Source organism: Lathamus discolor, chromosome 9 (assembly GCF_037157495.1).
Source record: "Lathamus discolor isolate bLatDis1 chromosome 9, bLatDis1.hap1, whole genome shotgun sequence".
Taxonomy (NCBI): Eukaryota; Metazoa; Chordata; class Aves; order Psittaciformes; family Psittacidae; genus Lathamus; species Lathamus discolor.
In genome coordinates this window covers 3204387-3229879 of record NC_088892.1, presented here as the reverse complement: position 1 = coordinate 3229879, position 25493 = coordinate 3204387, and the positions used below count along the sequence as shown (strand labels likewise).

Genomic DNA, 25493 nt, shown 5'->3' with positions numbered 1-25493 from the left:
AACAGAGGTTAGCCAAGTAGTATGTGTGGAACTGGCCAGTCCATGGCTGTCCTGTTGTTATGGCCATTTCAAATAAGCCATAATAATTCTTGAACTAGTTGCATCTTTGGAACCAGTGTGATGGCATGGAGACTAGAGGGATACAGGGAGTTGGTCATCTCCCTCAGCATGAGAGTACTGGCATTTGGAAATTCATGGCACACTCAGAAACGCTTTGGATTAAAGCATCTTTCACACCCCCATGCTTCCTTGAACTCATCAGGAAGGTAGGAGAGTGCCCACCTCTCCTAAGCTTGGGCCTCTGGAGAATTAATAACACTTGTTCTTTCTTGGAAACAAAAATTTTCCACCACTATTGGTTATGCTCAAGTCCAAGATTTACTAGTTTCATTACTGGTTAAACCAGTGGTGCCTGGGTATGTGCAAAACTGTAATCCCTTTTCTACCCTCCCTCAGAAACTCTCACCATTAAGATTCCCAGCTACTGAGATCCCACACTACTCTTTTCACACCAAGTATTTTATTGTTTCATGATTGTTCATGCTTCTAAGGGTGACCTCTTTGAGTCAGGACCTCAATTTTTTTTCCCTGCAAGACATTTTACCCTGTTGTTCAGCATTACAGCACTCTGGGCTGATAAGACGCTCAGCAGAGAGGCTGTGCATTCCCCAGGTGTGCTGGTGTGTGGGGTGAGGGTGCAAAGGGCAGGTCCCAGCCATACCCAGCCTGTTTCCCCAGCCACACTGGCTTCTTTTCTTCCATTCTCAAGCTTTGTTTCTCCCACTGTCCACTTCATTTTGTTTCTCACAATGATTTACCCTGTTGATATGTAATCTCACTTTCTTTCTGTCTCCTATTGCTGGGTTTGGCCAAGCAGCTGTATGCTGAAGAAGGAACAGCTCCCACAGATTTTCTTTGGTTTTATCTTTAGCTATCTTATGTATTTACTTTGAAAGTGGTGGGCACAAACTTTTCTTTGTGTTACCTTTCCAGAATCCGAGAACCTGGATTACCGGCTGGGAGCCATTCATGCGCTGGTCTATAAGCTACCTGACAAGAACAGAGAGATGTTAGAGCTCCTCATACAACATCTTGTCAAGTAAGCAGAAGCTGTTCTCTAAAGCCAGAGTAAGGGGAGTAACGGAATCAGCAGAACAAGCCTTTTTTTTTTCTATGTCAGCTTTGCAAAATTGTATCCACCACAGTCCCTTTAGGAATTTACTTTTGGACTGTACAGATGGCATGGTTGTCTTTGCTACCCGCTGCATTAAGTGATGCTTTTCTTCCTAATTGCCACTTTCATCCCCTTTCTGACACTCTCAAAGCAGGAAATTATTTGAGCGTGAAAATACCCTCTGACAGCATAACTATAAATTGTCATCTCTCACTCCAGTTAATACAAATGTTAGGTCTCAAGCTCAAAAGCAAGGGAGGAATCTGTATGCAGGTCAGAAAGGCTTGCAGAATCAATGACTTTTGTATGACAGGGCTTGCTTTGGACTTTTGGAGTTGTTTTCAAAATGGGATTGTTTCAGAAATAAGCAGGAGTGATCTGGGGTTGTCACACCCTGACACTCGAAGGTGAGTGCTTGGCTGTCAGTGCCGTGCCTTGTCTCTGGGGCAAGGAGACCTGGCTGGGGGTCCTGGTTCCAGCTTTTTGTGCCCATGTTTGTGTGGTTTGCAGAAAACCTTCCGGTGTAAATGGCAGAGCTGCAGTCTAATGAAGCTAACACTGTGCTTGTGGTCGCTGTGTTTATTCATTCAATTGTTTATGCTTAAATTCTGATCCCTCTCCTCTCATGCTGACAGAAACCTCTTTAACACCAGAGCTACAGGGCAAACCCAGAATTAAACTCAGAATTCAACTCAGAATTCATTCCATGTCAGCATCAGAGTCTCTCTCCTTTGATCTGCTTCTGGAACCAAGTGGTACTGACCTAGGTGGTCGGTATTTCAGTCAGTGACTGGTGCTGCTCTGCAGATGTGCACAGTCCTGGCCAGAGAGAGCTCTGCTCTGTGAAAACAGTGGTTCTCTCAGAGAAGAAGGTGCTGTGTAGAGATTTATTGCAAAACTCCAAAGTGTGCTCCCTGTATTCAGCCCTCCTCCTTCAGAGAGTAGGAAAAGTAAAGCTAAAGTCAGCTCTGGATAAACAGGGTATTCCAATTTAAATTACTCCATTTGTGTGTATGTTGCACAGATGACTTTTGATTGCAGACTTAACAGAGGAGCTGGGAATGGGAAAGGATCAAATAAAAATGCTGTCAGCATGTTGCTCTTCCAAACTGTCCTGGCCAAATGTGCATGTCAGAACTAAAGACTTGATTTGTCTCCAAAGGGTTGGGAAACAAATTCTCCTAAAACAAAATCAAGAAAACTGAACCACTGATTCTCACTGTGTCATATTTTAATTGGTTGGAATAAGATGTTTGAAAAAAAACAGACCAAACAACCAACCAAACTAGACCCTATTCCTTCTTTCCCTCCTCTCTGCAGCATATGTGAGCACAGTCGAGAGAATCTGATGTCACCGTCTAACATGGGGGTGATATTTGGACCTACCCTCATGCGTGCACAGGAGGACACCGTAGCAGCGATGATGAACATCAAGTTCCAAAACATAGTGGTTGAGATCCTCATCGAGCACTTCGGGAAGGTACAGGCAGCAGTCCCAGGAGCAGTGCCACACAGCTCCTGGCTGCTCCATCCTGTTCAGGCAAACTGTTGCTGTGGCAACGATGTAGAGCTCTGGCTCCTCCTTCTGGAGTCTCCTTAGGGGTTGGGATGGTTTTATGTAATGCACTGTTCTGAAATGCTTCAGAAGGAAACAAAGTGTAGCAGGTATGTTTCTTGCTCTTGCCTTTAGCTAGTTCTGAAGGAAACCCTGAGTCTAGGATCTTTTCTTTTTAAATAAGAGGAATCTTTATTTAAAAAAAAACCACAAAAAAACCAAACCCCAAAAAACCTATTCTATACCTGGACATTTCAGGACCTTATGCTTTTCATTTCTGAAGACAGGAGCTAGACCAGCACATAACTGGTTTCAACAGGCACAGTCCAAGATGAGACACTATACAATACAGGGGAGAAAAATCCAAATCAGACAAGTATTGAAAGGTTGATGAAAATAACTCGGCAGTGCCTACGATCTGTTGAGATCCAGGCAACAGGTCCCAGGGAGAGGAGCTGCTGCCTAGGGTGGAGCTATCAGAGAAGACTTGAGCAGGCCCTGTTGTGTGGGGCAGTGCTCAGCACGGGGCAATGCACCCCAGTGAGGCTCCAGCAGCATTTTCCTTCCATGAGACCTTTGCTGAACGTTTTTGTGTGAGAGCATTGCCTGAATGCACAGCCTGGCTTAGTTTGCTGTGGTGGCTGCCGAAGACTCATGTATAGACAACAGCTGCTTTATTGTGTGGCATTTTGTTTCCTGATGCAAAGCAGAGTTTTCTGCTGTCTCCTGTTTTAGTGCTTCCTCCTTGTACTATCTGATACAATCGCTTAGGGTTTTCAGGGTGGCTGGAGGATGATAGATCTGTATGTTAAGATTTAAAAACTTGAGCAGCATTTACATTCCAGTCAGTGTAGCAGGGACCAGATTTCTTTCCTGATAACAATGCTAGGTTCAAAGGACTGAGTTTGGTCCTTCAGCTTTTTGTAACACTTTACAGAATGTCCAAACATTTATGTCTTAGAATAGGGAAAGTTTGAAGCCATCCTTTAAAGGATGTTGTTTGTTGTGAGGTTGGGGTAGCGCTCTCAGCAGACAGGGCAGCACATCTACGGAGGTGAAGCTCCCTTTTTGGGAAGAGGAGGCTGAAACTGAAAGAGCAAAGTTCTTGCAAAAGCAGATATGGATTTGGAACAACCAAAGAAGGACCAGATGGTGCTGAGGAATGAAATGAGATAAATGGGTTGAAAGAACTCAGAGAGACTTTTGAGTATCCACACAAGAAACTCATGAAAAACACAAGCCAGTTTCTTTGTAGATCTCTGCTAATGTTTTTAGTAAGTTCCACAGCAAAACAGTGAATTGTTTGTGTGCTGGGATCCTCACACAACTTGCTGAGACCTGGGCCTCTACCTTCCCTCTTGTACAGCCCATGGTGCAGGCTGAGTCAACACATCATCTATATCGCCACCTCTAAGAGATGGAATTAAATCTTTAATTAAGCCAGATGCCTCTTTGCTTGCTTTTAATTTCTTCAGCGATAAGGTTAAGTTAGTAACATTTATTAGATTGAGCTTGTAAGTTCAGCTTCACAGCTGAAAGTGTCTTCAGCTCACACATGAGCAAACACTTTAAATGAGTCTGAAGGAAGAGGGGAATATGGTTTATATGGTGTGATATGAGGACTCTAAGGACAAAGTAACTATTCGTGAAGTCTTTGTGGGTAATTACTGTTTCCATAGCTCATATTTCAGTTAAATTAAAGAAGTTGATGGTTCTGGAAATACCTTCTTTGATGTACAAACCTTCTGAATATGAGGATCTGTCAATATCTTTGTACTTTCAAGTTGTTTAACTTGGATTTTCATTTAGGAGGCAGAAGCAAAGCAGAGGCTGCAGCCACATCTTAAAAAGAGTAGTTTGCAGTGGGGTTTGGCATGGGTTTCAGATGTGGAAAAGCATCTTGTGAAAACAGCATTCTGTGATATCTTTATAATCATCCTTGAGGAACGTACTTACTCTTTTTCTTTACAAAACACTATTGGATTCTTGTCAATATATAGGATTGAGGTTGATGTTTCAAAAAAATGGCCCTGCTGCAGGTAATCATTTGCTATTTTAATAATACACAAGCTGCTGTTTTTAAATCATGGGCTGTTTCTGTCACAGCAGATTCCTCTGAATCCAGGCAGGGGGAATGCACCCGACCTTGTATTCTGGAGCAGAGAAAAAGTACTACCCCTGCAAAGGGCAGAGCCCCTCCTGGTATTAAGCATCAGCAGCCACCATGCGTCACCAAATAGGGAAAGAAAGGCAGCTGAAATGACCCATTTGGGGTCAGCTGGGTCTTTGCCCTGGATGTGTTGCTCCTCGTTTCTTCAGGCAAAGTCAGGAGAGAAGCCTGACTATCACCACATGGTATTTGTACCGAGCCTGCTGAGGGGAAGCCTGGGCAGACCAGGCTGGGTGCAGTTCAGGTCTGCCCTTGCCCAGGTGAGGAGGCCAGTGCCCACCCTTACCGTAGTACACGGTCCCTGGTCTTCAAGATCAAGAAGGTTAAAGTGGGTCATGTTTTTCTCTCTCATCCCCATTTTGGTTTCACAGAACTGCTTTTTGGTTGGGAGAAGAAAGAATATGCTTTTGATTTGAGTTACGAAAATGTCATGCTCAATCAAATCAGAATCTTGAATTTCTTCATTTTAAAATCTTTATGAGTGACATAATAAAATTGTTCTTCCGTAACAAAGTGTGCACTGAGAGAGCAGCGACCCTGTTTGTTGGTGGGGCTAGCACTCGTGCTTGTCCTCTGAACTTGAGCCATCTCCTGCCGACAGCAGGAAGCGACCAACTCCATGTTCTTCCAGGACGGGCTGTGCAGCCTCTGGTCTCAACAACTCATGCCACCCCATCTGTAGTAACTCACTCTAAACCTGATATAAATTCAATTAATATTCATGGGCGAAACACAAGAGCGGTTGGGTTTGGTCTTTAATGTAGTGGTTCAGATCTTCAAGAAACTGCCTGGAAGCTTAATTCTTTTTCATCTCTTAAAAAAAGCACTGATGATTAAACTTAACCAAATAGGTACCGTATCATCAGTGAGAAAATGAGATAAAACTCCTTGGCAGCATTGTTTTTATGCGAGTATTTCATCCAAGATAACTTCATAGTGCCACACGCTTCATTGTAAGCCAAGAGCTGAAGGGTTTTTAGCATTTAATCTAAACCAATTTGTTTGGGTGCTTTCCATAGATTGTATCGCCTCACTGATGTGGAAATCTTGATGTTTCTCAGAAACTGTCAGCTTCAAAGCTCCCTTCTTCTCTTCCAAGATAATTTGCTCCTACACATTTTGTCTGTATTGGTGCTTTTGCTGCATTCATTAGTTTAGTGCCGCAGGAGGTATGCAAGGTGCAGAGCACGCAGCCTGACTGGAGGAATGCCAACAGCAGGACACATGTATGGATCTGTAACTAAAGCACCGGCTCTGTTTCAATCCCAGCAGCCAGGGCTCTCCTGGGTGCTGCTGACCTTTGAGGGCAGCTGGTGGGCACTGTCTGTCCCCCTGCAGAGAGACTCACAGGGCTGGAGTAAACGGCTGTGAGGGCCCTTCCAGGTTCTTGTGGGCTGTGGCTGGTCAATGTGGTTTGAAGCAGCTTCTCCAGCCCTCTGGGGTCAGCCAGGGCTGAATCAAGCCACAGACTGCTTCTATGCATGCTGCAGAGCAGAGAGCAGTGGGGCAGCCCTTGACGTAGGCAGTGGGTGGGCACTTGCCAGGCAGGACCTGGGTCTTTGCTCCTGGTGTGGTGTGCTGTCCTCAGAGAGCTGCCCGACGTGGCATGGTGCTTGGCTGGGGAGGGGGGTCTGAACCATATACTGCTGGAGCTGTGGGGCCATGGGGAAGATGTCCAGGGTGGTCACCATCCCTCTCTGTGCTGGCAGGCGGACCTTTGGCTGGAAGTGCAGCACCAGCCCCTTCAGCTCAGGCCATCTAAACTTACCTGCCTTTACAGATCTACTCTGGCCCACCAGAAGACACCACAGCCCCACCGGTGCCTCCTCCAAGAGTAGCTGCCCGGCGGCATAAACCCATCACCATTTCCAAACGTCCTCTGAGGGAAAGACCCATCTTCTTCGGCGCTTCTGTGGAAGAAAGTGGAGGTCAGTCCAGCTGTTCACTGGTGCCTTACCTGCCTTTCATCCCTCCTGTTTCTTTTAGCACCTTTCAGGGAGCAATAGAGATATCAGTCACAGGACTGCACTTCCCAGGCCATAAGGGAAGTGAAGTTTGTTTTCAGTGAGTAAGGAAAGCAAAGAAATCCTCACACATAGGCTGCATCATCTCACAACTCAGACTCCTTGGGAACTCTTTTTTTCCCATTACTTGCAGCATTCTCCATTAGCTAAACTAAGAGGTTTTGCTTCAGAGGCAAAAATGCAAAGTGATGTAAATGCAGCCAAGGAGCAGGGGTGGTGGAATGAGTGGAGGCTGTTTGCTCCTGGAGCCCTGTCCCTGTAGACCATGGCAGTCCTGAGAGGACTGGCAGGGCCAGCTCTGCCCCTGCTGATTGTACATCTGGAGCAAAAACTTCTTCAGGACCCAGTGATAGTATTTTCTAGACCAAGTACAACTCAGCTGTTAAATTCATTTGATTGTAAGGAAATACTGAGGCCCTTGTTATCATATTGAAGGGCACAGCATGCTTCTCTCTGCACCTGATTTTCTGTAGTTATTGCAGGCTGTGCCCTTGATCGCATCATTGGAGACAAAGTCTTTTCCTCTGTTACAGTTTTCAGAGCTTTGATGGTGTTTTAGGCCTAATGTTACAAGTGTACTTTTTGGCACTGGCAAAACATGATTGATGCAGATTGCTCATGGAAATCACAAGACTGCTCATGTAGTGAGAGATGGCCTTACATTTAAATGTTTCTCCAAACTGGGAGCAGAAGCATTAGCATTTGATGCTCCTAGGCTGCAGGGCGCCATTGGATTCATAGCAATGCCTTTGCATCCCCTGCCTGAGCCTCTAGCACAGCAAAAGGGATAAGTTGAATGATTTTTGGAGGGATGTAAAAGGATGGTACACAACTTGTCATGAGCAAGAGCACTGGAAATTTAAAAGAAACCCATAAGTATATTCTGTAATATTGTTTCAGCTTTCTTCTTGCCTCAGCATTTGCGTGAGCCTCTTGCTGTTTGTGTTTTGCTCAGAGTGAGCGTCTGTCCATCCAACACACACACACACACATGCTTGTCCCTTGGTACCACAGGAGCTTTGTGGCTCTGAGGCAGAGACCACCATGCCTCCATGCTGCTCCCTAACCCAGTGTCTGTCTGTCCTGTTGGCTCCACAGCAGACCGGAACAGCCAGACCCCCAATGGCAGTAGCAGCACGGAGGTTCCCAAGCCACTGCACCGCAGCCGCCTGCCTGCCCCCCGGCTGGGGGGAGATGAGCCGGGGCGTTCCCCTACCGAGGGCCGGCCTTACCCACGCACCGAGGCAGAGGTGGGGAAGATGGTGGCCAGGCTGCAGGATGGAGGAGTGAAGTCGGCCAGTAAGGCAGCCAACGGCGTGGTGGCCAGCCCTGCCCTGAGGACCTCCACACTCCAGGCCAAGAGACCTGCTCCCCGACCAGGAATATACGGCAGAGAGGGTGAGCCTGGGGCTGTGGTCCTAGCTGGAGCAAGGCACAAGGAATGCCATTCTCCTGGGGAAAACTCAAGGCACCCAAACCAGCCTTCCCCATTGCACATCCTGCGCTGGATTGACCAGGGCATGTGGTGGGCTTCTCACCCTGAGTCCTCTTGATGGAGCTCAGCAAGAGGGATTGGGAGACTGGAATAGCTTGAGATGTGGGCACGGGCCCCGCAGTCCCAGGGTTTGATCAGATCTTGGCCTCCTGGCTTGTCCTGGTTGATTTCAGACAGTGGGTGCCTTTGTTGTGTTGCTTACTGGGGAGGCAGCTGCTGCCAGGTTTCGAGGTAGCCTTCAGAGCTGGTGCTGGTGCCTGTGCTGTGCCGTCCCTGCTGAGCCCATCAGATGCCACCAGCATCGGTTGAAGTCAGGCTTTCTGTGCAGTAGCTGAGCCTCTTGTGCTAAGCTCAACCTAGCTCAGTGGACTCATAAAATTGAGGCTCAAATGGCGATATAAAGACCATTAAATCCAAAGCAGTTTGTATCCAGTCTAACCAGCTATAAGCACTCTGGATTGCCCGTGCTTTCCTCAGCAGGATGAGGAAAATGGCTAAAGTCACTGTCACATTTTAATTTCTAATGGTTGTGTCTGTCAGGCTGCCTGTGACGCAGTTTCTGGTTTATTGAGGCCTTACTGGGAATGTTTAGTTTAATGGTTCACCCGTTGGTGTTAAATATAAATACTTATTGTTTGTATTCTAATAAGCTTTATAGAGCCACCAGGGAGCTGTCTGCAGGACAGCACACATTGCCGTAACAGCAGGTATTTGGTGCTGAGCTTTATAAAATACTCAGGCACTGGAGGGAAGGTGTTGGGTCACTAGGGGTGACATTTATTCCTTTTTCGCTTAACCCTTGAAAGTCTCGAAGGGTGAAGTGAATAACGAGGTCGGCTGAATCTTGGGGAAGACCAGCCACTGAGGCAGGAACTCCTGAGAGCAGAACAGAAGGCTGGGAGAGAGGACAGGTAGTGCCACTGTCTGAGATAAAAACTCAAAGGAGCAGCAGCCCTGGACTGCAGGGATCAGCAATTTGTGCTGTTCCTCTTGCTTTTGAAGAGCAGCACTGCACAGGTTTTGATTAAGAAAGCTTGTCATTCCAAGGCAGTATCATCTTTGTAATCAGCAACTATATCAAGTTTGTCATCACGAGGTGCAGCATCAGGCCCCCTTTCTAGTGCCAGGAAGGCTGTGCTGGGACGGGCAGAATGAGAACTGCCTTTTTCTGGGACTCTTTCCCTAAATTCTGGCTATTAGCCACCATCGGAGTGAGGGTGTTGGGGCAGACAGATAGACAGACAGAACTAAGCCCGCTAACTTGTTTAATGCCTCTTCATAAACATCTAGCCTTCTACCAAAGCTTCATACTGTGTTCGTAAACTTCAAACTTGCAGGTGAGTGCGACGGTGTCCCTAAGCCACGATCCCATGGTGATAAGCCCGTGATAATGCGTCCCCCAGTGCGACCTCCAGACCCACCATGCAGGACTCCTGTCCCTCCAAAGCTGGAGCAGAGGCCAGATCTGATAGGGGGAACAGCAGAAGAGATGCCTTCATCTGTGTAAGTCAGCAGCCCTTGGCGAACGTGTGGTACCTGGGATGGGCAGCTCAGCCTGAGGGAGCTGCTGACACCAGTGGGCTTGGGGAACATGGAGGGGGATGAGATCAGCCCAGGCAGCAGGAGTAGAAGCTGGTGCCACTTAATGGCAATTTTAGGAGAGGACAAGAAATACCACATTGGTTTCCAGTGCTGGTGATGTACAATAACTGGAGCCTGTGGGCATCCCCTCCAGCACCCATGTGAGTGCAGTCTGAACGATGTGTTGGACAGCAGTGCAGAGGGCACAGCCTGGGAGGGGAGCCATGCAAAGACAAGCACATGCAGCAAAAACAAAGCTCTGAACCTTCTCAAGTACAGCCCTGGGACTGAGCTTTGTCCCATCACCTTCTCTGCTGTGGTGAAGCTGGAAAGTCCCTCTCTGCCTGGCTCTGAGCAAGCCTCTCAGATGAGATGCTTCCCTGGGAAGGACAAGATCCAGCTCGGGTCTCTTTTAAGGAAATTGTCTGAAGTTCAGCTTCATCAGATTTCTTTCAGATTTTAAAGAGACAGAAACCTTGCTAGCTTCAATGGGAATCAAAAGGAAAAAAAAAATGAAGAAAAAGGGTGACTAAGTACACAGGGATCTCAGCCCAGCAGCCAGGATTGGCTGGTGGGGAGGCTGTAACCTGGGTCCACTGAGGAGCTCTCTGCTGCTGCACATCCAGCAAAGACATGCATTCCATTCCTCTGCCATCCCAGCAGGGATGGAGTACATAAAACTGAAGGAGAGGCCATAAAAGGTGATAAATGCAGATTTATAAACCAGCATGTAGGAATATAAGCAAGAGCATGGAAATAAGCAGTCTAGCCAAAAGTGATGAAGGTCTGCAAGGCCAGGGCAGTGGGAAGATAGAGGGGAATGGAGCTGGCAGCATAAGGAGCATAGCGTCTACCTCAGCAGAAAAGACATCGGTCAAAGGTGATCATCTTCTGTGTCTGCTAATGCTACTGCTCTTTTCCCTAGCATAAATGAGACCTAATTAGCAACTTGCCTTAGCAGATAACTAGAGTGACCTCTTTTGTTCTTTTTGCAGGGTGGCCTCTAGGACAAAGTTCTTTGAGACAGCTTCCCGAAAAACAAGCAAGTAAGCCTGGCACGGAGAAGCTGGCATGTAAATAACTGCAGCCCCACTGCATGGGGTGCTCCCTCTGAGGCCAAGCAAGTCAACTCAGGAAGTCCCAGTCCCACCTTTCTTGCCTTATACTCATGGGCAGAAGATGGGTCTCAGCCAAAACGCTGGAACTAAACAAAGACCACTAAGTGTAAAATGGGAATCCAGATACAGACTTGATAAGTTAAATGTAAATCAGCTAAGTGATAAATATATCTATGGATTCCTTTTATCATGTGTGTGCATTTAAGCAGTGTAGAGCACGGTGTGCTTCTAAGCCTTTGCAAAGAGCAGAGATAAGATCATGGGAGAGATGAAGAGGGCTGGTTAGATCAAAGCAGCTGATCAGAGATGCACAACCAGAAGATGGTTGGTCCTACACACTGTATGTACAGGCATAGCTCCACCACAGGTACGGTGGGATGGAGTGACAGCTTGGGCATGGATGCCTTTGGGCTAGGCTTGGATGGGGAGCTTTGGATCATGAGCATTATGCTTTGTGGCAGTAGATTTCATTTGTTACCTACTCAGCTTCCTGCCATTAAAGATTGCCAGCCTCTGCCAAAAGTGCAAGCAGGTTTTCGTGTAAGTCTGATAAATGTTGAGTTCACTTGCTATATTGCAGGATACATCCCTGACATGACTGTTACCCAGCCCCTGATTTAGGTTTGGGTCTGAGTTTAAGCTTACTTATTGCATTAATACTTTTTTCTATATTCTTCTACTTCCTTCTATACAGTTCTTCATCACCACAAGGCAGGATTCCAGGTGATGAGAGCTGAGGCTAAAGGTAAGTGTTTGTGGCAACAAACCCGATAATAAACCAAAAGCACACATGTAAGACAAATTTGGCATGTATAGGGTGGTGGGAGTCCAGTGGAGGCAATGGGAATCTCAAAAGAAAGATCAGGAGAAATGTCCTTCCTGTACGAGGACCTTGCAGAAGGAAAGGTAGTGACTGGAAGTGGCCCATGCTCGAGGGGTATTATGGCAGGGTGGAGTAAATCAGCTGGTGGTGCCAAGATCTGGGCTTGCTCTGGTTGTGGTTTTGCAATTGCTGATGAATTTACACTGCTGTATAGAACATGCTTGTTATCTTCTTCCAGACTTTGTAACCATCTCAGCCCAGTTGGACCCAGGAGATTTTCTGTGGTTGTGAAATGGACGTGTCACAGCTAAGACTTTTCCAGTTCCAGTGCCCCTGGAGAGCAGCTATCTTACCGGACGATAATTTCAGAGCATGCTGTCAAAAGTGGCTCAAGAAATTAGAAGAGAGGGAGATAACGATGGAGAGAAGACCCTACCCACACATCTGTGTTGAACTGTCCCCAGCCCTTCCACCTGTCCTCTCCCGCAGGCTGTGAAGGATGCTCATGTGTGGCCTTACAGGTGACCAGCAGTGTTTGCAGGGCTGTGGAAATAACAGCGGAGGACTAGAGTGGCCATTTACCTGCTCACTTTTTGGGAAATGCACCTTGGCAAGGGTGACCTTAGACAGATATTGGAGTCAAAACACAAGGGACTAACTTCTCAGGCTTGGATGCAAGGCTAGAGCAACTGGAGTTTGGGTTGGCCCCTTGCCGCAAGAAGCTCCTTCCCTTTATGTTTTCCTCTCTCAATAAGCTATAGTGTGCTATAGTGTGTTTTTCAGTGTGTAGGAGAGCAGCATCTGTTACTGGAAATGCAGCTGTGCTAAGGCAGGCAGGACAGGAATTGGGGGGACCATCATCCTTAGCTCTGCAGGGCATCTCTCCATCTCCTCCCTGGCATCAGCCTGCCCTGTCCTGGAAAACCATGCCGGCAGTCATGGCTGTGCCAGGGGGCTTTGCCTGCCCCATCCCCTGCCTGTGCATTGGCATTCCAGTTGGTGCTGATCACATCATTCCAGTCAGCACTGGTCAGGTCAGCAGTCTCTAAGAGCACAGCTGCGAGAAGGAGGCAGCAGGTGCTGCTCCTCCTCCTCTTCCTCTTACTCCTCCAATGTGAGCCATTCTCCCACCAGATCTACTTCCCACCAAGAAGTCTCTGTCCTGGGGTTATTCTGGTGGGCCAGCACAGAGGTGGTGAGGAACTGATACTTGCTGAATGTGGGCCAAAGCCCATCATTTTTCTAAGAGGCACCCAGTTTCCTGTTTGCTTGTTATATTAATTTCCAGTCCAAGAGATGTGCAGTCTCTTTTCCTCAGCAGTGGCTCTGTAGATGATGCCCTTCATTCTGGAAGGTTTCTCCTAGCCAGGACCATACCTAGTACCCCTGTTAACAGCAAAAGCTTATTTGTGGTTCCAGCTGACACCCGGGCTCAGTTCCTCAGCTGTAAATAGGCAGTGAGCAGTTTCCCTGCTTCCTCTCATCAGCCCAAAGGTAACTTCCCTGTTCTGAATTATTTTCCTTGGGTGCTGGGAGCATTCCCAAACCAGTGACCAAACATTCCCATTAGCTGCTTCCCGGGTGCTCCGTCCTCTGGAGTGCACTTTGTGTCCTACCTGGCACAGGTTTGCCAGTGGGATGCTGCCATGGTCCTTCCCGTGCTGCCTCCTGACCTTGCCTTGTGCGTGTAGCTGGTGTCTGTCTGCTCTATTGCTGAATGTAATTCTGGCGTTCACTGGACACACACGTATTGTGTCAATGGTGCTTCTGCTCCCTTGGGCTTTGGTGGTGCCCCAGCTGCTCACTCCTGTACCCCCCCGTGCTTTGAACAGTGGCACGTAAAAGTGGCTTTAAAAGACAAAAACCCCAGTGGTATCAACATCTAGACTGTGTTACACACTCCAGCATCTCAGGGCTTTTCAAAGCTGCGGTGAACCCTTTGTGCTGCACCCTCTGGCAAGTGGCTGGGAGGTGTGAGCAGCACTGAAACAAAGCACATCACTGTGTTTTTCTGATCAGGTATCTAAGAGAGCAGTTAAGATGGAGCTGCAAGCCAGTGAGAGTGAAGCGGGGGAGAGGTGCTCTGACCAGCCCAGATGGCTGGGAATCCTCTCCAGCCACCCAGCAGAAAAACCAGCCCCAGGTAGCCCGCTGTGGGCAGCACTGGTACCTGAGCCTGCCCTTTGGTGGCTTCATTCTTGGGATGGCTGCCCCAGAGGTGTCAGGCCAGGGGCTCATCCACAGAAGGCCAGCATTTCACTCTCTGGGCTGTGCTTTGAGAACCCCTTGAGGCTGCTGGCTTGGGAAGCACACGGACTTGCATGGACATGGGTGTCTCTGGTGGTGCCTCTGCATGTGGACCTGGAAACAATGGTTGTTGCATCTCTTACACTGCTGGTGTACAGGCAGCCTCAGGCTCACCACCCAGCGCAGACCCTGTGGGACAGAGCTGGGGCTGTGGGAAGAGAAAAATCCAAGGGACTTTGGTTTTAAGTCTGGTGTTGTGAACAACGGAGGGAAGCAGCTTATTAGAAACGTATTTCATTGTGTAATTTCAGGCATTAGTCACACATGTGTCTGTGCTGGTTTTTCCTCCTCTGTGAGAGCACCTGAAGGCTGGGACCAGCAGCAGAGCATAACAGGGTGCTGGGTTGTGCTGGTGGAGGGCTGTGGGGCGCGATCCCTGCTGCCATCGCCACAGGAGCGACACAGCCAGGAACATGGGATTCACCCTGTGCAGCGTGGCAGGGCCCCCACGCATCCATCGCCGGAGCCGGTTTGTCGTGTAAAAGCATAGGTTACTTCAAGTGTTTATAAAATTTCCATTAAGTGAAACAAAAAATGTCCAAGTGTGCTTTTTTCCTTCTTTAAGCAATGCTCAAGTGTTGCCACACTGCAGGCATCCTCTGCTGTGCAGGTCCCACTGCTCTGGTCCTACGGGCAGCACAGGACCTGTCCCAGCACCCCAGGGACCCCAAGGCAAGGCTGTATGTCCTTGGGGCTGATGGAGCCCTACTCACTGCCCGTGTCTGCAGCCACAGCTCCACTGTCTGTTTTGAATTCCCCAGATGGTTCAGCTGCCTCTTCCAGCACAAACATCTTTCTACTTACAGAGTGCTCACTGCTTTGTTGAGGGATTTATTTAATGTTTTTAACCTAATATCATGTAGCTGGGCAAAGCTGCAGATCAGGAACTGCTCCAGTGGTTTGAGAGGAATGAATTCAGCTCTGGTTGTTGGTGAGGGTCTTTGGCTGGACCTGGTATCCTTCTCTGTGTCCTTGTGCAATTATTTCACACCATCCCAGCCCTACTATAAGGGTGCTGAGCTTTGCAGCATGAGTCCGGGTTTGCAGGCTTGGAGCAGGTCTGTGGCTTGCCCTGGCTGCAGTCCCTTAGCAAGCACTGCTCCTGCCAAGCATGGTCCTGCCTGTGGCAGAGGGGTTGGAAATGCATGAGCTTCAAATCCCTTCCATTCTGTGACTGCAAGCAGCAACCTGAGAGCTTTTTGGGTTCTTTCTTCCTCCTATTTTGTTTCTCTGAAAGGTTTCCTTCGGGGGCTATAATTTTTCCAGGGATGGATGTCTTCAAAATGACAGTGGGAAAAAGGCTGTTTTCCCATTAGCCCTCACATGAAATGACTATAAATTGGAATGAGCAATAGGGCACTATCCCAGCAATTCTGGTGTCCCCACCCAGAGGTGTGTGGTTTATTTTGTAGTGGAAAACGTTTTGATCTAACTGAGCAAGAAAGAAATCTTCAGCAGCATAAGCGAAACGTTGTAGGTTTGCATACAGAGAGAAGAGAGCACAACCACACAGTTCGAAGCTTGAGACTGGGCCCCAGTGAGGACTTCCCAGAGGAAGAATCTGGAGAGGTTAAGGGCGAACTTCAGTAGACACATCTGTATGATAAATTTAGCATTGAAATGTACTTAGTGGAGCACAGACATCTTGAATTTATGTGCTGCACAGAGACCCATAATGGCTCAGGAATCCACCCACACAGGGCTTTTTGCAAGATCAGAGTCTTCTACACCAGACGTTTTCTTGGCAGCCGTCAGCAGCATTACTTGGCCTATGCATCCAGAGTCAGACCACCAGAAAAAAAAATCCTGCAATTGGCTTCAGAAGTCAGGAGATGCTCTGAACCACTGAACGCGGCGGTGTTTTCTGTTTTCCTTATGCAAGAAGTGCTTTCACAGCCTTTCTTGGACTCTCTGAGAGCTCCTAAAAGGCAGAAGTTCTGGAGATGCTTGAATCCATACATGAAACGTTGCCATTCCCATGGAGGCTTAGAGAAATACCGTCCTCTCCGCTCTCCCTGAGGCACTGCCCCCTTTATCCTCCTGCACGTCCTCCATCCTTTGCTCTGTGCCACGGCCATCCCGGCACTGCGCTGCCATGCCATGCCCCTGCTGTCACCCTGCTCTGGTGAGGACAGGGGCACGCAGGGCCCTGCCCACCCTCCCCTTGGCTGCGGTGGGAGGCGGCAGGAATGCTGGGGAAGGAGCAAACCCCCAGAGCTGGCCAACGTTCCTCGTGGCAAGAGCACATGGGTCAGCGTGACCCTGCTGAGGTCTGCGGCTGCATGGGGAGGCCAGCGCAGCTCCCGGTGCCTCTCCCAGCCCTGACCACAGCCGCGGTACCGGTGCAGGGCAGTGGGATACCAGCATTCCCAGTTTGGATGAGGGCTCCAGGTACAGCCTGGTGTTCTGGTTAGTCTGTCTCAGAGGGAGCTGCAAAAACTTGCGTTACGTGAACTGGAGAAACTAACCTGAAGGACTTTCATAAGAAACAGTTAATTTGTCCATGGCCAGGCCCTGTCACATCTCGAGGCTGGGAATCCTTCACATCTGGTTTGCAGTCCCACGCGTTGTCTGCAACTGCTTTGTTTAAGTACTCTACGGGCAGTTTTAGACCCGTGAAAAGCTGGTGTTCTGGGGGCTCCTGGCCCTGTTTCCGTTCTCTGACCAGGTAAGAGATCATGTCAGTCCCAGGACAGTTCAGTGGCTGGATTCTGAACCCTTTGTGCAATGCAGACATGACACGTGCAGGCACCAACCTGCCTGTAGCCATGGCTCACCACCATCATTTACTCAATGGAGAAAGGACCAGTGGGGATGGGAGACTGCCTGCGGCCACAGGAGGAGGAGGCGACTGCTGCCAGTGTGGGACATGGGTGGCCACAGGTGGGTGTCCTGCAGGGGGTCCCCGCTGTTGGCATGGTTTGGGCTATGGTCCATTCACATCTGAACAAGCCCGACATGCAGAGCATCTCCCTTCCCCTGGCTTGTGCTGGCACAGCCGGAGGGTCAGTGCAACACCAACGCTGATAGAGCCGGAAGGCTGCAGGGAACCGGTTGCCAGTGCAGCTGCATCAGCGTGAGCGGCGCTCCCAGGGCCCTGGGAGGGGGTAAAGCCACTGTCGAAATGTGTGCTTAAAGCAACTCATTATTGTTTTAGGAAATGGAGCAATTTTTTTGTTTCAGGGTATTCCCACTGGCTGTTCTAAGGACAAAGGCAAACAAACTGCTTTAAAGCACGGAACCATTTTAGGTCTGCTTGAGATCTTTTCAGCCAAGAAAAACCCCAAAACAAAGCAAGATGATTGATTCAGTTTCTGCCATTCCAGCCCCCCTCACAGGAGATAGCTCCAGTCCAGCCTGCTGCACCCCATGTGCTGCCCAGGCTCCAAGCAGCCCCACTTGCTCGGCTGATGGAGTTGGTCAGAAAACGGTTCCAGCTGCGTTTGTTATCACAAAGGTCCAGTAAAGGCACCTGGCAGCCTGCCTGGGACAGAGGCTATTTGCCAGCCAGGCCAGGAGGGTTAGAGCCCAGAGCCTGCAGAGACCGACAGAAAAATGTACCTGGCAGTGTGCAGCAGAGCTCGGCAGCCCTCTCGGGCCCCCCAGCAAGTCCTCCTTCCTCATGAGGGGTGTTGCTTTCTCTAAGCTGAATGGTTATTGTGGACATCATGCAGGTTTCTGTCCACCGCCAAGGACAGAGCACTTGGCCTGAGCAGTTCTCCCTTCCCTCTGAGCTGCACTGAGCCCCTGAGCTCCTGCCTCTGCTGGAATGGAGGGCCTGGAGAGGGTCTCACCCGGGTCAGGACTCAGGCTTTGCCTGGCAGGAGCTGTGCATCCTGCGCCCCTTTGGGCTGCCCCTGGCTCTGCTGCACAGTGGGGCTGGCAGCTTGGACTCTGCTCTTTTGCAGTCACAGCAGCAATGGAGACACCTGACAGCCTGGTTGTGCCCAGAACATGGTCCCTGGCCCCTGCTTGGCTGGCACCAAGCGTTCTGTCCTCAGCTTGTGGTGATGTTGTGGGGCGGAGATGGGCAGCCCTGCCAGCACCAGCAACAGAGAGCTCATGTGTTGGACCAGCGGCTCCCAAATGTCCCAGGTGACACTGGTGGCCAAGTAAAAGTTTGATGGGGGACACTGGGGTGAACATGGTGACAGGTACCGGAGACAGCACCACAGCCCATGAACGGCCATGGGTTTCTCCATGTCAGTGAAGGGTGAATGTTGAAAATAGACATTCATATGCAACAGTGACTCAAACAGAGGCATGGGACCAGATTCTTTGCAGATGACTAAACAGGATGCTACTCCACATGGGCAAGGCTTTTTGTACCAATCAGTACACTCTGCTTTCAGCCCGCAAAGTACTGGTACGTGTCCCGCTGCTGCGCAATTACACACTAGACATTGCCAGCTATTTGTGGACTAATGAGTATCATTTTTTTTCCCCAAGCTCTTCGGTTTGTCTCGCAGTGAACAGAATCCTGACCCTGGGCAGCATTCACGTCTGTGCCTTGAATTAAAAAGCAGGCAGATAAGCAGTCTTGTTTTATTACTTGGGAGAACAGAGGTTAATTTTATGAAGACGGTCCAGCAGAATGGATTTACAATTGCTCGTAAAGAGAGTGAAAATAACAACAAGAGGAGGAGGACACTGGCCTTTATTACCTGCTTGCTTTGAGAAATACAATAATCAAACGAAATTCAATTTAAAAGACCCAAAGAGGCATATATGAAAGGATTAGTCCATTGATAAGTAAATGAATTAACAGTTCAGGTATGTGATTAATAGCAAAATCTGACTGCGAAAACCAGCCTATGAACGACCCAACATGAAGCCTCACCACTGAAAAATGACCTGCTTTTTCCTGGCATCTTCAACAGCTAGTATTCGTCACACTGCGTAACGGTTTTCATGCACATTAACTGGAACAAAAGCCAAAAAACACGCATTGAGCAGCGTTCCAACAAACGAGATTCTGCCTTTATTGTACTTAGAACAACAACAGATTTTAAGATTACAAAAAGAGCTGAACACCAAGCGTGCAGGTCTGCCCTGTGGTACAGCACAGGGTGAGGGCTCGCGTGGGACCCAAGCATGGATTAAACCAGTCAAAAAGTGAATGTTTTCATCTCCCCTAGCGTCACTGGTGTTGTCTTTATCCCGGATGCCAGGCAGGTTTCCCTCTGTTTATGAGCATAAATGTCCTTCAGTCCCATATGGTGACTCCTGAGTCACGGTCATCTCCTAGGCATCCTCCACCACACCTCGCTGGCCAAGGCAGCGACATCACTGCTCTCCACTCTTGACGATGCAATGTTGTAAGTCTCCATTTGCCTTATTCAATGCATCCAGTTCCAATTTAAAAACAAAACAAAACAGAGGCAACAGTCCAACTACTGTCCTTCTCCAGAAGCAGAATTTGGCCTCAGATGCCACCGATTTGGGCAAAACCCTGCCATTTCTGAAAGGCGACTGAAAAAATGCTGCAACCGTAATACGGCTGCAGCCGCAATAAAGTGATATGTGTATGCGTTGGCCTCACTGCATTACCTGCAGAGGGTAAAGGTTTGCAATGCAGCAAAGTCCCACCAAGCCCAGGCACAGACTTCTGTGTCACACATAGGAGGAAGCTGAAAGCTCAGCCCTCGCCTTGGAACCATGCCTGGGGAAATAACCCTTATTGTAGCTGAAGAGTCTTTCTGCCCATTCTGTAGGCTACTTGAGCGTTTTCTTTTGGTAATCCTGCAGTGTTTGCTCCATGACTTTACTCAGCTATGGTGAAACAAGCAGTTGCAGAGCCATTATGCTTTGTTACATTCATGAATATAGCTGTGGGCTGGGAGTCCTCCCCAGGCAAAAAGGCACCAGCAATGAGCTTTTTTGGCTTATTACAAAGAAAATAAAATATATCGATATAGAGAACTCTTCATTATAGAGACGCGTTAACAAATAAAAGCAGCACAAAATTGCCACCGAACACAAAATATGCAGCACAGAGAGCAGCTCATTATAAATTTGCTGTGTTTTATGTGTGGTGCAGATGTTTACTGTCTGAATGGCAAATGCAGGCTCCCCTGCCATTTCTAAAGGGAATGAGCAGAAGCCCCTCCATGCTGCATGGGAGTAGGTGGGTGCAGAGAAGTTCCGGCCGCATGCCCCCACACCACAACCTGCCCCGGATCCCAGCATGCAGCGCCGGCCACCTCTGCCTGTCCCTCAGGCACACGGGCAGCTTGCCCAACAGCCACTCTCCAGGAATTCCGTTGTCATTTGATGCTGGGCACTGGGACACGACAGTGCTGAGCACAACCTGGCCAGTCCTTACGGCACGTGAAAGGCTTTCTGTGCCTCCAGAAGTCTACTTTGAAAGAGTCAGAACACATGCTGTAATCCCAGGATTCTGCCCAAAAGTGCAAAGACACTGTGCAGTCAAAGAGGGCAGAAATAAAGGACGCTCTGCTGTCCCCCAAGTGCAAACACTATGCCTGTCTCAGCTACAGAATCAGCTACGAGAAAGCTGGAGAAGCAGATACCGACACCGGACTACACCAGTGTATGTCCCATTCGTGCCATGAACAGATGGACCTTTGAAAACTGGGCAATACCTAACCAGAAAAAACATTAAATTAAATGTTTCCATTATTACTGGCATAACACTGACTCGTCTCCTGAAGAGCAGTTAGTTGCAATCAGTGTGCAATCAGAAAAGAAACTCCCTTAGAGCATTATATTAAATAGATCTCTTTAGCAATATAAAGTGGGGCATGCTTTTATTTTAGTATATATGTACATCTAACATATGTCATTGAAACATCTAGGGAGAGAGCTCAGCAAGCGGAGCGGCAGCTGATGTAAGGGGAGCTGCAGGGAGCTGTGCTGGTGGAGACCTGGCAGGGGAGGGCAGCAAGCCCAGCTGATGGGAGGCAGTGGTCACGTCAGGTACCACCTCAGCACCCCTGCAGACACTGGCAATGACCCCAACAGAGCAACAAGAGTAAAAGCAGCACGTGGTGGTGAAGGTGGCGAGCATCCTGCCTCCCCTCCGCAGAGCCGACTCACCTGGTATCTACCTCGGTGAATCTGAGGTGGGATTTGGAATCAGCGAGGCCAAAGGGGGCCCCCCTCCAGGGGCTTGGCTATCCCAAGGGAAGCCTCAGGGACAGCACTGACATGATTGTGAGGATGGTGAAATTCTCTTTGCTTTATTAAAGCAAAAGAAGACAAGAAAATGCAGAAGAGAACATAAAGTACAAAGATACATGGCAGGATCTGGACTTTGGTATTTCTTAAGCCTCATTTTGACCCAGTTCCTGCAGCAGTCCATGAAAATAAACAAGGAAAGTGTTAACACCCCTCGCAAATACACACACGTGCTCCTGATCCCAGTTCCCGCACCCTCCAGTTACCACTCTAACGATGTCATAAGAAGTCAACTTTTGAATGTAAAAGCTGCTTTGATGCTGAAGAGATAAAGAACATAAGGCCAGTGCCCACCCGAGCATAGAGGAGCCCTGGGGTGCTCGCTGGTGAGAGCCTGGCTGGTTCCTGCCCACTGGCCGCGGGCACCTCACCCAAGCTCCTGGCCCATCACACATCAAACCTGCCCACTCATGAGCTGCACGCATCCAGCACATGATGCACAGGCAGCATCCCCTTCTAAACGGCTTTTCATTCGCGTTGTGCTTCCACCAGCAAATCAGTGTACGCAAATCCCTATTAAACTTGATTTCTTCCCAATCTCCCAGCAGAAAAGTACCCAGCAGGATACCTCCACTCATTAACTAATGAAAACTTCACTGACAAGAGCTTGTGCAAAATATAAAGCTCTCCAAAGGAGCTCTTCAGATTGCTCCTAAACATCCTAGACACTGATGAGAGAGTACCCACCCAGCTGATCACGGTGCCCTTCTGCTTTCCGCAGAAAATGTTCAGGAAGAGCGAAGTGCACCAGCAGGATTTGTTACCAGTTCATCTGCAAATACTAGTAGATCATATTAACATTTAAAATGCTTGCAGCCCTCTAAAATAGAAGCTTACTCAGAACACCGCCCTCCTGGCTGGCATTCAGGAAGGTTATCTAAGGATTCTGTTGCCATCCACATGAAGGGGTTTCAAGTGGAAGAGCACAAGCAGAGCCACATCTAGCAGGGGAGGAAAACCCATCACGAACAACTGCAAAGAAAGTTCCTCCCCTTCAATAGTTTTAAGGGCTTTACTCCTACCCCTTCCCTTACTGAAAACCCCACAGCGTGACTGAAAAGCATCTCAGTAAAACAAGTTTGTTCTACTGAGAGTTTACAAAGAACCCAGAAGTACCATGAGGGCGTCTGCCTGAAGAGCTGATGGTGATGCTCAGCTCATGAATGGTCCAAGCAGCACAGGCATTAGTGCTGTTTTCTGCACAACATGTGTGTGGCCATCAATTGTCTGCAACCTCATTCCCTTTGCTTTTAAAGACACCTGACAAAGACAAGCAGCTGGTATTACACAGGGGGAACGTGTCTGATCAGTTCTGGTGTGCTCACGCTGCACAGGAAGAAGGAACTGAAGTACAATGGGGAATGCAGGATTGGCCACTGTGTGGGAAACAAAGCCCACCAAATAAATCAGAACAGGGGCATCAAATGGGCCTGTGTTCCTTTCTGAACCTGAGGTATGAAACAGTCAAGCCTGACAAACCAAGCCTGCATTTCTCAAGATACTCCTGATTGCTGAGGACCACCAACAGCTGCAGACGAACCAGCCTTTGCTCTTTGCTGGCTGTGCACCAACCACTGGTCAAGCCAGGGCGCATTTATATCCATCCTCACTGCGGAGCTGCAGCCTTTGCTGCATCCGCCTGTGGACTGGGCTCTGCCACTGCCATGTTGAGCTGTTGTGGACTGGTGAAGCACACAGGATAGTGTGCTTGGGATGGCGTCCCCCAGGCTGCAACCAACCACTGCAGCTAGCAGTGGCCACGCGCACTGCTTAGAAGGGCAGAAGGTCTCTTCAGCATTTCTTTTACAACTCCCTGCAGTGCCACAGCAGCACCAGCCAGTCGTCACAGCCACCTCCCGAAGGATGGGGTTGACAGCAGGAATCCTGTAGCCTCACAGGTCCTGCAGATCCCAGCCCCGCTGCTTTGCTCCCAGCGTGCTCGTCTGCTGGCATCAGAAAGAACAGTTGGGACAAGTGGGAAAGAAGTGATGTAGATGGAAACCCAGGGCCTGGGGACACCCAGCAAGAGCAGAGCTGGTGAGGGGCTGGGCAGGGGCCCTGGCTGCCCACGGGTGGAGGGGGGAGCATGAGGTCTGAGAACGTCAGGCACTTGCGGAGGTGAGTACGGCTGTGTTGGAGGAGGAGCAGCTATCGAGGATGGGTATGAGACTGCTGAGTGCCTGGCAGTCTGCGGGGCAGACCATGATCCAGCTTGACTGGACATAGCAAAACCATCCCAGGTGGTAAACAGTAGCCGTTTGTCACCTTTGGGACTTTGGGAAGGTCATCTTCCTCTCCAACCCTTTTGCTGACACCCTGTAACACTCCATCAGCTAATACTGATGCTGCATAGGCAGGCATGCTGTCCAGAGCAGACCCCTCAGCAGCTGCACGGTGGCTTTGTGTCAGCAGCAGGTGCTGCCAAGTCACCGGGCTGCAAGTTCATCTCATCCCCCAGCTCTTCTCTGTTTCTCTACTGTAATATTTTAACATCTGCTTCCCAGCACCATTAATGCAGTTTAAAAGTCCTGAAGAAGGCCAGTACAGTAACCCACACCCGCACTTACAGGTTCAACCTGCGTTGTGTCTTGTCCTGTTTCTTCTTAAAAAAAACCCACCAACCCCAACAACCGCTGGCATTTCTCCTGATCGCTCGTGGCCCTGGGCCACCGAAAGTCACTGTGGAAAACACACAAATGAGAGAGCACAGGCATGGTGCCGCTGCCACCGTGTCACAGTTCCCTGTCCCAGCACGGCGAGCCAGCCAAATCTAGGCAGAAGCTGAGGCAGGTAGCTCAGTTCAAGAGGTTCCTCACGAAAAACAGAAATCTCGGGAATCCCAGCAGGTAGTCGTTTGTCACCGTCCATCCTCCCGGCACACTGCTTCTGTAGAGGGGATTCCCCAAGGCACTGCAGTACAGTAGTGCAGAAAAAGTTGGCAGGAGATTGCTGATATGGGGGTGGCAGAACTGGGAGGTCCTTCCCGAGGATCACTGTGCGTGGAAGTAGATAGGCTTGACTTTTCCAGACAGGATCTTGGGAACCTGCACAGAGATGATCTCAGCCATCATTTCAGGGTAGTCCACGCTCACCATATGTGCCTTAATTAAAAGGTCAAATGTAAACTGATGCAGATCCTTGGCAATCTGGGAGAGAAAGAAAGTTTGTTATATGAGAAGTCCCTGGGCAGTGACTTCTTTGGGAAGACAAGGAGCAGGCGCTAGCAGACACAGCTGGACCTTGCCGCAGTGGGACGTGCTCTGCTCTCTGGCCATCGCTGCCTTGCTAGCAGCTGTCAGATGGCACGTACACGTCTCGAGGATAAGCGAAGGAACTACCCACCCTGGGGGCATGGAGCATAACTTGCCATGGTCCTGCACACTCGGGCATTACTGAGTATCACAAAAACGGGGATGAATAGAAATGGCACTTTTTTACTCCTACAGAAACTTGTCTTACTGTGCAGATGATGCTGACTTCAGTTATTAAGGATTATTTTTTGCTTATAAACATGCAACTGTATGTGCATGGAGCTCTCCCCCAGGGAAAGAGAAAGGTCTAGCTCAAGTGTCACCAGTACAACTTTAAGTCACAAATAGAGAATTTGATTTCACTGCTGTAATCAGAGAAGGTTCACTGGGGGCACTGAGATTTTGAGCTGTTCTGATAGGCTGACAATACAAAAGTACCATCTACAAAGAGCTTTCCATTGCTAAAAACGGAAGCCCATAAACCCAAGCACTAGAGTGGCTACTGCAGGGAGTGACAGGCACAGGTAGCTAACTCCCTCAGTAGACTTAGTGTCTGTCTTTTCTCTGCTGCTTAATCCGGGAGCACACTGCAATACGGTCCCTGCAAAGGTGCATGAGAGTTAAAAAACAAACCACAAAGAACCACAGAATCGCTGAACAGCCCAGGTTGGAACGGACCTTGACAGGTCACCCAGTCCAACCTTTCCTGGGAAAGGGAGCCTGGAGGACACTATTTAACACTCTGTCCAGCCTCGCATCCTGAAAACCTCCAGTGATGGGGACCACCATGATCCT

At 49.0% G+C, this 25493-nt stretch overlaps 2 protein-coding genes across 3 annotated transcripts in view; one reads left to right on the top strand and one right to left on the bottom strand.

Annotated features, from left to right (window-relative positions):
* The window catches only part of OPHN1 (oligophrenin 1), a 65385-nt gene extending 50603 nt beyond the window's left edge, over positions 1 to 14782 (top strand). The window contains exons 17-24 of one of the 2 annotated variants that reach the window (XM_065689291.1): positions 994 to 1099; positions 2495 to 2654; positions 6680 to 6827; positions 8025 to 8321; positions 9756 to 9921; positions 10995 to 11045; positions 11812 to 11862; positions 12179 to 14782. In XM_065689291.1, coding sequence (XP_065545363.1) covers positions 994 to 1099; positions 2495 to 2654; positions 6680 to 6827; positions 8025 to 8321; positions 9756 to 9921; positions 10995 to 11045; positions 11812 to 11854 — 971 coding nt within the window. In that variant the 3' untranslated portion in view covers positions 11855 to 11862; positions 12179 to 14782. Of the gene's footprint in view, positions 1 to 993; positions 1100 to 2494; positions 2655 to 6679; positions 6828 to 8021; positions 8322 to 9755; positions 9922 to 10994; positions 11046 to 11811; positions 11863 to 12178 lie in introns of both variants that reach the window. The other variant, XM_065689290.1, reaches the window with a different exon arrangement.
* A 4105-nt stretch (positions 14783 to 18887) lies between these two features.
* Positions 18888 to 25493, bottom strand: part of AR (androgen receptor) — a 54665-nt gene continuing 48059 nt past the window's right edge. Inside the window, exon 8 of the mRNA XM_065689278.1 lies at positions 18888 to 24593. Coding sequence (XP_065545350.1) covers positions 24438 to 24593 — 156 coding nt within the window. The 3' untranslated portion in view covers positions 18888 to 24437. The remainder of the gene's footprint in view (positions 24594 to 25493) is intronic.